Source organism: Cydia pomonella, chromosome 1 (genome assembly GCF_033807575.1).
Source record: "Cydia pomonella isolate Wapato2018A chromosome 1, ilCydPomo1, whole genome shotgun sequence".
In the NCBI taxonomy this organism is placed as follows: domain Eukaryota; kingdom Metazoa; phylum Arthropoda; class Insecta; order Lepidoptera; family Tortricidae; genus Cydia; species Cydia pomonella.
In genome coordinates this window covers 17,533,189-17,550,972 of record NC_084703.1, presented here as the reverse complement: position 1 = coordinate 17,550,972, position 17,784 = coordinate 17,533,189, and the positions used below count along the sequence as shown (strand labels likewise).

Sequence of the window (17,784 nt, the reverse complement as noted above, 5' to 3'; positions counted from 1 at the left end):
TGGGAAAAAAATCCCACCAGTTAGCCCCATCTTAGTTTCGTGGTAACTATCTACTAGTAACACAGTAGGTAGTTACCACCAGCATTTTGTTAAAGTTAGACCAAGGTAAGTTGGTAGCGATTTTCATAGCCCAGCCTGTGCAAGTATTAAATAAACGGCATAATTTCATAGAAGTTTGACGTATAAAATAATTTGGGATATATTTCTCGGCGCTGCTTCTAGTAGCATTCAGGGATTGCGACGTCAGAGTGCATCTGCATACCAGAAAGGATGGCCGACTTTTCAATGTTAATCATTTACCCCCTTATTCATAAACGTGTACTAAGTTACGATGCCGCTAATCATCGTTTGTCCCTTTCCGACGTATTGGTATGATGGAAAGGGACAAACGATGATTAGCGGCATCGTAACTTTAGTACACGTTTATGAATAAGGGGGTTAAAGTGTACTACAAGACGTGATGACCTATTTGACAGATAATTTTGGTATGCAGAATTGCTGATTACGCTGCACTTGTTGCCAACTCAGAGGGGGATCCTCAGGTGCTAATTGATAAGTTTAGCCACGCTTGCCAGCTATTTTCCATGAGTTTCAATGCCAAGAAAACAGTGGTTATGGCACAGATAGGAAGCCTAGCATTCTGCGTTATGGTTCAACTTTGCAAGTGGTTGTTCATTTTTACTACCTTGGTCCATAACAACATCTACGCTTTCTAGCGGCAAGGAAATAGCTTCTCGAATAGGCAAAGCCTCGTGTACATTTGGCCGTCTTCACACTCGTGTTTGGAGAAATGATAAGCTCACCAAAAAATGTTTTGTTCAAAGGTACATAACACGTACATTCGTCTGTTGTTTAAATTATATCTGGAAATCACGGTTATCATCGGATCCAGGTGTGGTCCGGCTGCAGATTTTACTCCCCAGCCGGACCCCTTTTAAACGCATATATCTACCAAACTACAGAGGTACGTTTAATTTCCGACGAAGTACATAAGGTACATTAGGGGCACATTTCGCCATTAAATTTTGAGCGCAATCAGGCGAGGTGGTGTGGAAGATCACGCCAAGTACAGTTAGAAATAAAAGTAAGTATCAGGCTGACGCAACTAGGAACAAAAAATGTTTTGTATGGAGTTTGTTTCGCAAATCTTTGCCAACGAAGAAAAAGAAAACGTCAGTGCTATTTATTCTGTCAAGTTTACATCAAGTTAACTGTCAGCCTAATTGTTTTGTTTGTTATGAAGACTTCAAAGTTTTTTTCGGGTATTTCGTGCAATTCCTTTTTTATTTAGTGAAAAATCGAAAATAATGAACCGTGATCAGAGTAAAGAGCGAGTTTGTTGCAATGCCACCGACAAAACGGTTTACTAAGTGTGAAATATGTGGCAAGCGCGCCACTCGAGAAAATCACGAAAAAAGGGATTTTATGGCGAAATTTCCCTTGTATGAAGACCGGTAAGCATTGCTTTAGATGGTTTTGACCTTATTTTGGTGCAGCAGGCTTTAAACACATCGAAAATTAGATATTTTATATTATTTTAAACTATCGGTAACTGTATGTTTATTTGTATCAGTGTAAATAATTAAATGAAATATGTGAAATTTCCTGTGAACTTGCAAAGTGCTCCTTTGATCCTTCCTAGTGGGGAAGAAAAAGCCCCTTTCCAACAAGGTGTTGTAAAAAAAAAATTCGGGTCCACATTAAGCCCGACCATTAGTCCACTCATAGAACTATCCACTATATAACATACAACTTAAATGTGGACTCGATCCTAACCTGATTTCGAGTACAAAATTTGTAGACAGGAGTCTATGTTTCAACCCTCCCCATTTTATCGATATCGATAAGAAACGCAAGCGTGTAGCGTACTACGCTATTTAACTCGCTTATATTGGTACTATGGTTCTTCGACAGTTCTTTTTCGTACATTTTGGTAATGATTTGCGAAACAAACTGATTCCACTCGCTAGTATGGGAGTCCCGTCTCTTAAAACTTGGTGATTATATGCTCTTTGGTAAGTATCTAAATATATATACTTACATATAGTTTCTTTTATGGTGAAACTGACACGTTTCGACCCTATAGGGAGTTTTATAGCCGACAAGTATGTAGGTACTTTGATTGTATGCATAGCTATTAACTACCATCAAAACTTGCAACTCTCATTGAAAGATTTAATATAAATAAATTACACACCATGCAGATTATTTGTAGGTACATAACTGGTGATAATTTTATATTACAATGCACAAGATAGAAAATAGATAGCTAATATGTACAAGTATATCATACAAGTAATTATAGTTATATCACCAAAAAAAACATTATTACCTACATACTCCAGAGTATTTGAGAACAATAAATACTTCCCACTGTGTGGCAAATACATATTGCATGGGGCAGCATAGTTTAACAATGGTCCGCTCAGTCACATATGGTGGTGGTGATCATGCTGAAGTAGGTAACTACGTTAAAATGTTATGTATAATATCAACACCATATTACAAAAATAGAAGTAATTATAAAATGAATTTATGACCATATTATAATAAATATCAATCCATTTTGTGCCCAAAACGCCCAAACAAATACTGTAATACTGAACTATTGGCGAGTATAAAATTAGTATATTATGATGAACTAAATAAATAAAACAACAAATTGGGATGTTCCGCAAGGATACCTCAAATTGAAAGCATCGACTTACTATAAAATCATTTAATCGTACAGAATAATTGTAGCAACAAGCAAACGTCCTGTTGATATTGTATAAATCTATGGTTCCCTAAGGGCCCACGGTATGTGATGATAAGTTTTCAAGGAACTGTTTCGTACAGGTTTCGTATAGATCGTGGACTTGACACTGGATTAATATTGTAAACAGCAGCCTAACCGCGAACTGAGTCCAACCGCCGTCGGCCTAACAAGCTCTCGGTGGCCTATAAGAACATGCTCAATTTCAAATGATAGGGATCGACGCGACGTCTCGGACCTTTCGCTATAAGGCTGCGATGAGTTAAAATATTATTCATTGCATAATATTGCAATCCTGATAGAAGACTGTTAGAATCGATTGCAATTTTCATTAAATTTACATGATTTTACTCTACTACTCTTTCGTTAATCGCTGCGTTGGCTCTCCACTAAAGCAAAGCTGAACTATGGATGATTATGATACTAATGATTGACTAACATTGTGTCTGCCAAACTAATTGACCGGCTTTGACAAAATCAGTTTCATGTAGGTAATTTTATTTATAGTTTTCTGTAGGTAAAACAGATGAAAACTATGAATATATAATTTTCTATAAGTTTATAAAAGCGGTGTTATCCTAAAGTTAAACTCCGCATCCTAACACCGTGGCCTGCAAGTATCGAGTGTAATTACATAATTAAAGAAAAATATGGATTCGGTCAAATTGGCGAGCTTATTCCACATTGTTATTTTATTATTTCATAAATATTCTAATTTTTGAGGCCTTTTAAGCTCTTAGCTGAAACACAATCTTGGTCTGAGTTGCCCTATCCTGCTGCGATTACTTGTTTCTGTATTTATGAATGTTACCATGAGATATATACATATATGTTCGTTGTATAGTGTGCAATTCCACACCAACAATCTAAAACGAACCATATACTGACAACAAATCGACTGATCTACGGTTTTTGTAGAATCATTTCGCCGAGCTACTAATGAGAATAAATAATAATACTTGACATCCATAATAATAACTTAATTCTTAACATTATCTATCTGATTGCGCCAGTAGTATTCTCCTATAATCGTCGCACTACACATTTAAATTCTAAAATCCTGTGTAAAATTTGTGTAGCAGCTCTGAGAATGAGCTTCGAGCTGCTATACGACAATTCCCTGCTGCCATATCACGCGAAGCAGATAAGCTAGACATCCAGGACTGTTTTACATTTCGGTTCCATCTTTTTGCCCGACTAAAAAGAAAACAAATTATTATTTTTCATTCTGATTTTATGATTTTATCATAATATCAATAACTTATTCAAGTAAATGAATTAAGCAATTATAACAAAGGCAGCTATCCTATTTCTTCAATATTATTACAATAATGTAGCTAGGTCGTGCAAATTATAAATAATCTATATATGTATACATATATATATAGACTTAGATATTAACAATAATAATCCGAGAGCTATGTTACAAAAAGTACAAACCAATCGACCACCTCGTACTCTCGGCACCCCTGGTCTAGCGTCAGTAGCCTATTTGTCGACAGCTACCAACTACTCGACAACACAATGAGACCTAATTGTATCCCTCAATTAATCTTCCTTAATGTATGTTATATACAGATTTTATCAAACAATATAAAGGCGACTATTTGCACTGGATTAAATGACTTACAATAAGTACTATTGCAACCAATGTAATAAAAGTATAATTTTGTTTCTAAAATCATAATTTAGTAATCCAATATGGAATAGCCGCCTTTTCACAATTCAATTTAAATAGGAATAGAAATTCAATGTTCATAAATTATACTGAATAATAAAAGACAGTATATATAAAGTATAGATCACTTACGTGTGCCCAAGTAAACAGGTATTCGACATTAAACATGGTAAAAATATGGGTCGTAGCAGAAAAGTGTCATAAATGCATGCATTTAATTACGCATTATTAAAGCGTCACGAACTAAAACAATCTAATGTTAAAGATCATTCAATTCATTATTTCATTAATATTCTGAGCACATATGGTGCTCGAGAATATGTAATAATTTAACAGCTCTAGTGATGACGTTAGTCCACAAGGAAGAACACTTCCAAGTCATATTCTTACATCAATTTTCTACATTATTTGGTTCTTACAACCAATAAGTAAATAAATATTAATTAGATGTTGCTAAGAGTCTAAATAGTAGTCTTAAATAAAAAAGTGACGACGATGATTTTTTTAAAGTTACTAATTCCTTGTAGACAAATGTTATTTCGGATAAAGATATCCAAGAAACCCGCTCCTAACAAACCTGAATGGCAGTTAACAAAAGTTTTTGCGCCTAAAGTAACACTGCGGCATTTCTACTACAAAATTGGTACAGGATCCGTTGCTCAAGACCTTTCAAATGATATTAAAAAGTATCTATTGTTCTACGAAAACTATTAGGATACGGCAGAATTGAATTTGAGCATCGAAATGCATCTAATATTATCTTAAAAAATAGGTAAAAACCTAATTCGTGTCACATATTGTAAAAAGCATTTATGTTTACAAAACACTACTGGACGCAAGCGTAAATTATTTTAGAGGGATACATTAATATCGTAACAACAATCGTAACATTCATTGATAAATTTATTACATTTAGACCATATTCATGTCGAAAAAAGTTCCATTCTGTGAGTGGCCGCTCTAAGTAGCGGGTGAGGTGCCACTGAAGCGGCCCGCAACTTAAATATCCAAACATTTGAATTTCTGTACGTTTCTTAATACTTTTAAATAAACATATAAAAAATATACATTAAGATTACGTCTAAATATTATTTAACACATTCAACTCTAAAGTAACAGTTCTAAAATAAATTATGTATTCCAAAATTATGACATTCATTGTAACACGATTATTACAGTATAATTTTTTACAGTTTAAAATGAGCCAGTAAATTTAATTTATATGTATTTTGCACAAATATAGTAACACTATGACATGTTAACCGGTTTAATCTTCTGTTATTCACTTTCTCTGAGAAAGTAATAATCCTGAGATTCATTCATTTCTTTATTAGCGACATCAAGTCATGCGAGACACTGTGCAAGTGTACAAGTGCGGCACATCACTGGATTTACGAACAGGTTCATCGGTATAATCAATAATAAATTAAAATCTTACGTTTTCAGTGAAACTATGAAATAAATACTTTTCTTTGTACCTTTAATTTGATAGTATCTAATGTCATTACTTTCAGTTACAAATGAAAGTATTTAAAAATGCAGTTAAAAATAAGGTTCAAAATTAAAGTTAAACTTATTCTCACGAGTTACACTCGCTCGCTTAGGATTCCGTACTTTGTAGTCGACGTTATAAGCTGTAAACAATAAGTATTGAGATAACATTGTATATAATATAATTAGTTATTTACATGCAACTCAATCAAAGTAGGTGGTCTCAAGTACATAGTTTGGATTCGGGTTTATGAACTTTCTAGTTGAAAGTGTGATTGAAGAAAAACGTTTTTCACTATTGATCTTATTTAATAATTGGCCAATAGGTTTTGTAGTGAATGCGGGATTTGATTTGTTTATTTTAATTGATAGTGAAAGATTACAACAGTAGTATCACATAAAAGTTATTTAAAGGTTTTGGTACGGAACCCTAACTAACACTACATAAGTAGCAGACAAGTATCTGTAAACTTGTAATTATAGAAAAATATCACAAATAATATATTGATAGTCGGAAAGACCGTATTGATAACCTATTAATTTCAATAAATGTAATGATAGAAATCCATCGCGAAACATTAAAATTGTGAACATGGGTAAAAATGAAATAGCACCGTGTAAACACCAAGGTCGAGATGGGTCATGCGACGAATAGAGAAGCGAACGTACGGTGCGGGCGGTGCGCAGTGCGGCGGGCGCGTAGCGCGGGGCGGTTACTGCAGCACGCAGCACTTGCACTTGGGCTTCTTCTTGATGGTGACGTGCTCGGGCTGCTGCGGCTCGGGCGGCGGCGCGCGGCTCACCTCCACGGCGCCCGCGCGCGGCTCGGCCGCCGCGCCGTTCTTAGTGCCGTTCATCGCCTTCGGGGTGCTCGCCACCACCGGACTCGATACTTTCGTCTGGGGCGAAGAGGGCGCATTTGCCTATTACGATAATAACATCCGCAATTATTTTATTATATTACAATAGCATCTCATTATTAGTACACTACTATAGAACCCGGGAAACGAAGGGATGCAGGCCAAGTAGACATTGACACACACGCAGACAAGGATAGGAATACGTGGGCGGCAACCCCGTTTCTCGCCGAGATTTGTAAAGTGCTTTTCTCAAACATGCAATATAACAAAAAAATGTAGTGAATTTGTTTTATTCGTAGGTATACACAGCTAAAAAAAATTACGAATCTGCTACTATTAAATTTGATGATTAAATGCCAAGACGTTATCACAATTTGACGTTTAAAAACAAAAGAAGGTTGCTTTACAGCTATTAAGACACTGCACTTTCACCTTGCTTTTGTCTATATCATGCTATCCATGCATTGTGCCGTGCCTGGTAATATTTACGTCCATACTAGACAAGAAAAAAATGGTTTATATTGCAATTGATGTCAGTCGATACAAATGAAAATACATAAGCGATTCTAGATGTCATTCAATAAGTGAATTTTCTCAATTATATGCTCCAAAACATAGTTATAATTAAAATATTGAACAAAAAACATCTACACATTTTAGCGACTTTCTCATCAAATTTGTAAATATAATCAACACCCCTATAATGGAACAGGCACCAATAGTGGGATGGTATAGACAAATCCTGTAAAACAAGTATTTATCGTCTGGTTTTAAACGTTGACAACATTTTAGCATAAACAAGCGCTAAAGAGCTGCTCAAGTTTAATTTTTCATTGATACTTGTTAGTTTGAAAAGTAATGACGACATACATCCCATTACTGAAGCAAAAAACCATAGTTTTAATTGGTTAATAATGTTGAAACCAATTGAAGTAGCTTTCACATAGAGGACGAATTGGACATTCAACTTTTAAAGCATAAAGCGGTAGAAATTTTAGATGTCGATGAAATATCAAAAATACTCAAATATTTCTCTTAAATGTCCCATGATTGATGCCGCTAACATAATACAATCTTTTAATTATAATTTACTATTTAAATAAAGAAAAAATCCGTATACCCTCCTGAGTCCCAGAACTCCCAGAGGCCTGAGAGGCCTTTATAAATTTATTCCAACACGTAATTTTAACTCTGATTAACAGTGAATGGGATTTTGGATGTCACACTGCGATGTATAGTAGTATGGATACGCCCGCAATACCTTTTAAACTGCTCGAAAAAACGTTTTCTACTGTAGATAGGCGGGTCCACACAGAGCGAGCATACGCGCGAGGCATTTTCCTCGCGCACAAAACGGCCAGTGTAGACGTGCCTCGGCCGAGGCGACGCGCTATGTTCGCTCTATGTGGACCCGCATATTAACATATTTATAAAATATACGACATTCAATAAACAGTTAATGAGGTGATTCACCCCGAGTGGCGACCAAAACCTCGAACACTGCTGATTAAATATGTCAAGGTACCAAATTAAATAACGAAACTAAAGCTTCTGGGACTTAAAAGGATAAAACCAAAGAGTAAAGTAAAAATATAGGTAAAATGTATATGGATAAAACAGAGAGAACAGTGAACAAACAAGCTTTTGTATTCATTCACATTGTATCAAAATCGAAGTTGTCTGCTATACTACTTCACAGAAAAGGTAATCTCTGATTCTGTGATCTTCTGGACTCTAGACTAGATTCTCTAGAATCTAGAGTCTAATGTTATCTGGAATTAAGTATAAGGAGAAAAGATGATAAGGATGGATTGAAGATGGCGCGCTGGTCCGTTTAGTAATTAGTTGGGCTTGCGAGTGTAAGTTAGACTTAAGTCTGTCGGTACTCACGCTGAGGTTGTTAGCGTGCTGCTTCTCCTCCTCCTCGCACGGCGCGAGCTGCGGCTGCGCAGTGGGCGTGGGCGTGATGGGCTTACCGCCCTTGATCAGAGAGACGATCTCGTCCGCCTCGCGGCTCAAGTCACCGTCCGGCCGGAACGGGTTGTCCCATCCGCTCTCGGTGCTGTAACACACAGAACTATGTAACCACTTCACAGCATGGAACCCATATTGACCAAATGATATAAGAGCTCGCGCTCACCACAAATATCTGCCGTACTAATTTAACATGAGAGCGCGTTGCCCATCGTTTGTCCAGTCACGTCCAGTCCGCGTTCACGAACCTAATGCGGGCGTAAGTTACCGTATGTAACGTAAATATCAGATAAAAATTGTTCCAGAGATAAACATGGACTTTGTAATAGGCAATGAAATAGGATGTAACTTAGTGGTACGGCTTGTAGTATAGTAATTTACGTATACGAGCACCGATAAATGAGTTTCTCTAAATGTATTTGTTCTACGGCGACACTTCGGCTTTCCAATTTACTGATGCATTTCGTTTCAAATAAAATACTCCAATCTTATTCGTAATACAAGCATACGATTTGAAGGTAATCAATTAATGAATTCCCTAATCAAATTACTTATGTTAAACAGGTAATATAATAGAAATTACCTACATCACTAATACTACTGAACTAAATGTCATAATTAGTTTCAGGGCTTTCGTTAATCAGGTCCTACTTTCTTGCTTTAAAACGTTCAAACACGTTAATACAAGTAACTTACTTTACAGAGTTCGATTTCGTGGTAAAGAACGGTAAGCATCAGTATGAAATTAGTTGCGGTGTTGGCGCCGAACAAAGCGCTCAAGCTACGGGCCTAGATCTAAAAGGATGCAAGTTCTCCAGTCTGGTGCTGCAAGGTTATTTGAAATAGGCTATTTAACGTAACCCGTGGAACAAACGCTGAAGGGCTAAAAAAAAGCTGTAAAAAATGTAGGCTCATAATTTAAGGAACCCTCATTGTTTCAAGTACTAATAAATTATTGGATGGGCTCTGTCTTCATGTTTTCGCTTCGTGTCTAAACGACTAATAGGATTTTAGTTGTTCAGTACCAGTTAGTAGTTAAGTCTCTGCCAAGCAAAAATGAACGTTATTAATTACGATCGCAGTGGCATTGAGTCGTGAATTCGTGCAAGGCGGACGCGAGTAGTACTTGGTACTATTACGATTGAACATAGCTCTGAGCTGGATCTGGACCATTACCTGATCTGTCGGTTGTAGGCGGTGTGGTCCGCCATGTCGGTATGTGCCGCGAGCAGGGCCGCGTACAGCTCGTGCGAGGCGGGCGGCGGCGGGGACAGGCACTGCGGGCGCGCGCCCTGGTAGAACGATACACGGACCTTGGCGCGCTCCGAACTGAAATACATTACATTTAAATGTTATTCCTGGTTCCATAAATTCATAATTGGTTACAGTAGTTCGGCTATTATGTTCAGGAATCCAACGACATCGCGTCACTAATAGTGACACGGCTACAGATCATACTATCGAATCCTAGTTCACGCTCGTACTAATTACGGGAAAAAAATCATTGCAATTAAGAAATTTGATGTTTTGAAGTATGATACTCATTACAACAATATTTTCCCAGTATTAGCACAAAAAGATTGGCTTGAGTTTTCTAAATAATATAAAATTTATAAATATATATATCACCTATCCTATAATACAAATGCAAAATTTAGATTATTTCCGATAAAATTATCAACTCGTATTCAGCTCAGCCAAAACAATTGAAGACAATGTGAATACATGCAATCTAACAAAATATTTCGCTTTGCGGCATTGCAATTAGGCTTATTCTTTAAGCTAAAGCACTAACACAGTAAAGCTAATTTTAAATGGTGACGTCTTTATTAAAAGGTCAACTGTACCCAACATCCACTTGTTTAATGCAAACATAATATATATATAATATGCAGCGAGAGCTCAGCCTTGCATGTACCTGTTTGAATGTATGTGCGAACAACAAACAGTTCTAATGGTGAGGTGCTACATATATGTAAGTCTATGCAGCAAAGATCTTTCTAGTCTCTATGCATGGGAGGTTTTCTTTTCGGCTGACTGTACCTAACTGTAAGTAGGTGTTTCACATAACACATACAGATATCAATATGTAGTAAAACAATACCTATAAAGAGCTGGATTACACATAGACAGAAATACCATAAACATTGCTTTTGTTTCGATTTATAAAATTCAGACTGCACTAATATGTACCTGTATATAATGATTGTATTTGATTGGGGTAGCTTGATCAATCTGTGTATGACTAGGTAAAATAGAATATTCTAATTCAGTAAGGGTACATTTATATTAAACTTATTATTTGCATTTTTATTATACTCTAGTAAAGACTTACACAGTAAATGAATTTTATTGCACATAGTATGCCCCCAACAGTATGCCTATGTGAACTTGCCTAAAATATGCTTATATTTTACAGTGCCACATTCTGACAGCTCATCAAAACCTAACTGAATTGATTTAAAAAATCCTAGTTCTACTAAACATAATTCCACCAAGTGCCCAACTAGACTAGTTGTTACATCACACAAGCAAATTTAACAAATTGGTCCTCCACCCACACATGACCTATTAGCATGAAATGTCCCTGAGTCTGGCTCCACAATGTGAACATCTGACATCATTCTAGCCATTACAAGTCATGATTCAATACCTATTTAAGGTAAAATGGACTGTTGCACAGCTTAATTGTGACTGCAAGGTCACACTGTTTACTACAGCCCAACTCCACAACCACTATCTATGAGTAGCCAATAAAAACTAATATTTAAATCAATTAGATTAACTGAGAGTTCAGTTTATCAATAGTACATATGTAGGAACAGTTAACAATGTAATCTAGTACCACTGGGTAGACAGAGAGAAACTCTACCAATGTGACATGGAGCAATGCTTGGGCGTCTAATAAAAGGTTGCCTTTTAGACAGGGGAAATGGTTGTCCCGGACCTCATATTGCTGTTCAGAATAATCTTAATAATAATAGTATTTGGTCATATACCAATGATATTATGTATTATATAACTATAGATAGGTTATACTCATACATAAGGAGCAAAAAAAATCTTCCATGTTTATTTCTATACCTATGATGAAATCTGTTATTTTTGATTAATTTTCACATTCCATTCATCATTGCCATACTTGTTGTTACATATAAGCTTGTCTCTTTATCTTTTAATGTGTGGGAGCTTGTCAGCATGTGCACATTTCTCGCTTGCCTAGGCACAACTACAGACAATTTATACAATTTGTATAAGTGCTTTAAATTTCGGAATGCCTATAAACTATCTGGAGATACAATATCAGTGTTTTCAATGAGAAGATAGTAATTGTGAACAGCCACAGCTTTATAAAAAAGCGGCCAAGTGCGAGTCGGACTCGCCCATGAAGGGTTCCGTACCATTTATGACGTATTAAAAAAACTACTTACTAGATCTGGTTCAAACCAATTTTCGTTGGAAGTTTGCATGGTAATGTATATCATATATTTTTTTTAGATTTTTCATTCCGTTATTTTAGAAGTTACAGGGGGGGGGGGGGGGGGGGGGGGGGGCGACACACTTTTTTTCACTTTGGAAGTGTCTCTCGCGCAAACTATTCAGTTTAGAAAAAAATGATATTAGAAACCTAAATATCATTTTTGAAGACCTATCCTTAGATACCCCACACGTATGGGTTTGATGAAAAAATTTTTTTTTTTAATTTTTATGACGTATTAAAAAAAAACTACATACTAGATCTCGTTCGAACCAATTTTCGGTGGAAGTTTGCATGGCAATGTATATCATATATTTTTTTTAGATTTTTCATTCTGTTATTTTAGAAGTTACGGGGGGGGGGACACACTTTTCCACTTTGGAAGTGTCTCTCGCGCAAACTATTCAGTTTAGAAAAAAATGATATTAGAAACCTAAATATCATTTTTGAAGACCTATCCTTAGATACCCCACACGTATGGGTTTGATGAAAAAAATTTTTTTTTTAATTTTTATGACGTATTAAAAAAAAACTACATACTAGATCTCGTTCGAACCAATTTTCGGTGGAAGTTTGCATGGCAATGTATATCATATATTTTTTTTAGATTTTTCATTCTGTTATTTTAGAAGTTACGGGGGGGGGGGACACACTTTTTTCCACTTTGGAAGTGTCTCTCGCGCAAACTATTCAGTTTAGAAAAAAATGATATTAGAAACCTAAATATCATTTTTGAAGACCTATCCTTAGATACCCCACACGTATGGGTTTGATGAAAAAATTTTTTTTTTAATTTTTATGACGTATTAAAAAAAAACTACATACTAGATCTCGTTCGAACCAATTTTCGGTGGAAGTTTGCATGGCAATGTATATCATATATTTTTTTTAGATTTTTCATTCTGTTATTTTAGAAGTTACGGGGGGGGGGACACACTTTTTTCCACTTTGGAAGTGTCTCTCGCGCAAACTATTCAGTTTAGAAAAAAATGATATTAGAAACCTAAATATCATTTTTGAAGACCTATCCTTAGATACCCCACACGTATGGGTTTGATGAAAAAAATTTTTTTTTTTTAATTTTTATGACGTATTAAAAAAAAACTACATACTAGATCTCGTTCGAACCAATTTTCGGTGGAAGTTTGCATGGCAATGTATATCATATATTTTTTTTAGATTTTTCATTCTGTTATTTTAGAAGTTACGGGGGGGGGGGACACACTTTTTTCCACTTTGGAAGTGTCTCTCGCGCAAACTATTCAGTTTAGAAAAAAATGATATTAGAAACCTCAATATCATTTTTAAAGACCTATCCATAGATACCCCACACGTATGGGTTTGATGAAAAAAGATTTTTTGAGTTTCAGTTCTAAGTATGGGGAACCCCCAAAATTTATTGTTTTTTTCTATTTTTGTGTAAACATCATAATGCGGTTCATAGAATACATCTACTTACCAAGTTTGAACAGTATAGCTTTTATAGTTTCGGAAAAAAGTGGCTGTGACAGAATCGGACAGACAGACGGACATGACGAATCTATAAGGGTTCCGTTTTTTGCCATTTGGCTACGGAACCCTAAAAAATTGCTGACAATACTAGCTACTTACATCTCTAGTTGTCCCCACTTAGAGTAACTTTTGACACCAATATAGATTTCAATACATTTTGTAGCAGTGAGCTTTGCAGTAAGACCAGCAAGGGATGTTATTCATTAAAGTGACAGTTCTCAATATTATAAGTGGCGGGTAACAATAGTATAGTATAACTAATAAAAAATCAGAACCAATAGTATTATGGTTCAATTTTCTTAGCTATTCTATAAAAAATTTGTTACACATAGCTGCGGAGTACTGACACCCATGCATAGAACTTTGTTTGCAGGCGGATAATCTATCTCTGCAGCTTTCTGTACATAAATGTTGAAATTTTGGAACTATAGGTACCATAGCTTAATTTTTTTTTTTTTAATACTACGTCAGTGGCAAACAAGCATACGGCCTGCCTGATGGTAAGCAGTATCCGTAGCCTATGTATGCCTGCAACTCCAGAGGAGTTACATGCGCGTTGCCGACCCTAACCCCCTCCCACCCTCGTTGAGCTCTGGCAACCTTACTCACCGGCAGGAACACAACACTATGAGTAGGGTCTAGTGTTATTTGGCTGCGATTTTCTGTAAGGTGGAGGTACTTCCCCAGTTGGGCTCTGCTCTAGATCTGGAATGACATCCTCTGTGCTGTGCCCTATCACCAGAGCGAGATGACATTCACAATGCCCATACCTCTCTTGTAGACGTAGTTTAAGGACATACCCGGGTTAAATATTGCAGTGTTAGATTGATGCCAATTATACTTAATGAGTTTTTGATTAGGGTGTTTTCCTAACCACCAACATACTGTTGGTGATGGAGATAGAATATTTAATAATAGTAGCAAATGGTGTGATGTGAATTGTGGTCGCGCACAGGACGTGGCCACGACGGAGGCGAAGGTTACTCGCGCCTCGCACAGCACAGGCGGGCAGGGCGGCTCCTCAATAAAGGAAGCCGATCACTGATACCAATATTATAAATAGAGCTGATGATTTCGAAACGTCTGCCAATTCATGTTTACGATATGAACATAACACGCCGAGTAGTGACCTTGTGTTCTTGATGGCAAAGGAACGAAAAGTCATTTTAATGTTTATAAATCAGTCCTCGTGACGTCATGATGACGGAATCTCGTGAAAATTTGTTTTAAGTCTATCTACTGTACATCTCATATTAACATTAACATCTTACAGGCCGATTAGTGGATTTAATAAACGTTTAAATGTAACAACTTATTATTTTGTAATACCTTAAACAATCAAAATATCATCGGCGAACACTCGGCGAGTTAACACCCAAGATCGCAAAGAATGACGTTAAAATGCTCACTTACCTGATAAATATCACAATACTTCAACAACTACGATTATCACTGGCCACTTGTTATCAATCGCAATTACATATACTGACACATAGAATTATAAAATCATAAACAAACGCGCAATATGCGCTACACAGGGTTCGGCTCGCTAGTAGACGCTTTTCGCTCAGTCAGTGTTTCCAACTTCAACCAACCCAACCCAACAAGCATCGATCTCGAAAGTTGCTAGCTCGCGATACGAATGGAACGGAGAAGAGCAACGCTATTCGTTCGCTCACTTGGTCGGCTAGTGACGTACAAATTCACGGAGTTAAAAACGAAACGTTATTTAACTCGTTAATCTCGTTATTATAAGTGAGTACATCAAATTATGATTTGGGATAAGAATGTTATTTTATTGATATGTATAAAGTAAGTATAATTAACTACTTTTGTCTACTAGAAAATCTCCGCAAATACAACTACACGACACGTTTTTAGACGATTTTTTTTCTGTCACTAATATTGAAGTAGTTGAGGAAACTTTTTGCAATTTTTTTGGATGATCTTTACGCCCTCGTTCTTAAGCTACCAAAGGACAGCTCTTTTACACATGCGATATGTGGACAGATAATTATAAATAATGATAAATATGAACTTTAAGATTATTTCTATAAGATCATAAATATTATAATTATTAACATGGTAGATACCAAATTTAGCACTATAAAACTTCAAAGGAATGCAATATAAGAGCTAAGGAAGAGCGGTGTCTCCCAACACAGGCAACACTGCTTACCGGGAGGCATCATTTCTAATATCATAAACCTTGTGCATTTTATTAAATAAAGTACTTATGTTGTATTTGTATGATTATAAAAATTGCTTCACCACAGCTGTCCAAATATATTGTATACAATATCAAGGCGTTGATGATGTAGGACGTGCTTTAGAAATTGACATACATAATTACGGTCCTACAAAAAGCATAGACAGACTCGAAAATCATTCATCCTACAATAATGCACTGTTTAAAAGAGATTGGATTATAACCAAAGTAAACGTTATTCATTCGATAACTGGACGACAACGTTATGCAATAGCGACAGGTTGACTTGACTTAAGGTCTCTCTACACGTTGCAACAAATTGCATTGATTGAATTTGGTGCACTAACTTAGTCGGCTATGTATGTATTAAAAAACGCATGTGATTTGTTGAAAAGTCTGACATCACTCTTAACATCATTACATGTAATATCGACATTATGGTTAGTTCGCACGGCATCATCTTTTAACATTTATACCTTCTGGCGGCCTACGTGATAATCATAGAGAAATAGAAGTAAAGAAGGAGTGGTAACTCCATACATCAGTTTTCTTACCAAAACGCGAGTTATATCGTAGTCGACATCTAACGCAAAGTAGTAGTGGATTTATCAGTACCGCTACTTGACACCACATGGGACATGTGTCGCGACTGACGAAAAATGTATTGCCAAAATAATTTACAACATATATTACAGCCGCATTCGCCTCTCGACTGTTTTTTGCATACACTCTGTCATTCTGGCGGTTACAACATTCTTCAATGGTAATTTTTTTTTTCATCTGTAAATAGTATTTTTCGGTGGCCATTTTGTGCGTACCGCTTCAATAGCACGCGACTTCTCTCTAGCCTCATAGTCTTTAATCGTCCATTAAGCAAATGACCTTTTCGTCTGCGGTAAACGTGTAGTCCAAGGTCTTCATTGATAACTTTTTTTAGGGAGCTTCTCTTCACAGACATCTGTATTGCCAACAACTTTTGCTTCCGGACGGGGTTTCTGGCAATTCTCGCCTTCACTGCCTTTATTAGAGCAGGTTCGTGGGCTTCCAGACCGCTTGCGGTCGTCGAAGCTCTGAGTACTATTGTATCTATTAATTGTGCGATAAACAAATTGTTTGTTTATGTTTAGGTTTTCAAGCAACTTCAAAATCATGTTTGGCGGGTGCCCACATTTGTGCAACGCAATTACTGAAAACAATCTGATCCTATTGGTCAATTTGATCATCCTGTCTGGACGGACCTTAAGACTGCTGTATGCGACAATATCTCGCGTACAAGTTAGACTACCCGACCTTTCAAATTAATACAGATATAAAAAGGCGGGTAGTTTATTTAGCTCGTTCAATAAGAGGCAAGGTCCGTTTAAATGTGACCCTGCCACATTACAGACTTTTTTACCTCTATATCTGTGAAGTATATTTATTATTGTTGTACTTACTCGTCCTCCACTGGGGTGTAGGGAAACGCGGTCTCCTGCAACTTTGGCGGGGGACTGCTTTCGGGCTCCTCTTGAAGGGGACTTTCGTAGATCAGGGTCTCCACCATAGACCCCTTAGAGCTCCCGAATGATACCCTGCAGACAACAGACGATGTGCGTACTAGACCACAATATAAATAAATATAATAATTAATAAATATTATAGGGCTTTATTACTATTATTACACAAGTTGACTACCAAGGAAAGGTACCCAACTGTCCGGTTCCGATTTGATTTATATTTATATATGTTATAGAGTAGTCTAAAATAACGGACACGTATTTTTTTAGCTGCCCAAACTCAACCTATTGGGAGAAATTATCCTCCAAAGTACTAAAAAATTACTAAATC

General features: G+C 36.5%; 1 protein-coding gene across 2 annotated transcripts in view; it reads right to left on the bottom strand.

Moving 5' to 3' along the window:
• Positions 1 to 2,704: 2,704 nt before the first annotated feature.
• LOC133517238 (uncharacterized) overlaps positions 2,705 to 17,784 on the bottom strand; it is a 44,820-nt gene continuing 29,740 nt past the window's right edge. For both annotated transcript variants that reach the window (XM_061850458.1, XM_061850466.1), the window contains exons 4-7: positions 17,394 to 17,528; positions 9,935 to 10,087; positions 8,675 to 8,846; positions 2,705 to 6,847 (exon numbers count right to left, since the gene is read on the bottom strand). In XM_061850458.1, the coding sequence (XP_061706442.1) occupies positions 6,638 to 6,847; positions 8,675 to 8,846; positions 9,935 to 10,087; positions 17,394 to 17,528 (670 nt within the window). In that variant the 3' untranslated portion in view covers positions 2,705 to 6,637. The remainder of the gene's footprint in view (positions 6,848 to 8,674; positions 8,847 to 9,934; positions 10,088 to 17,393; positions 17,529 to 17,784) is intronic.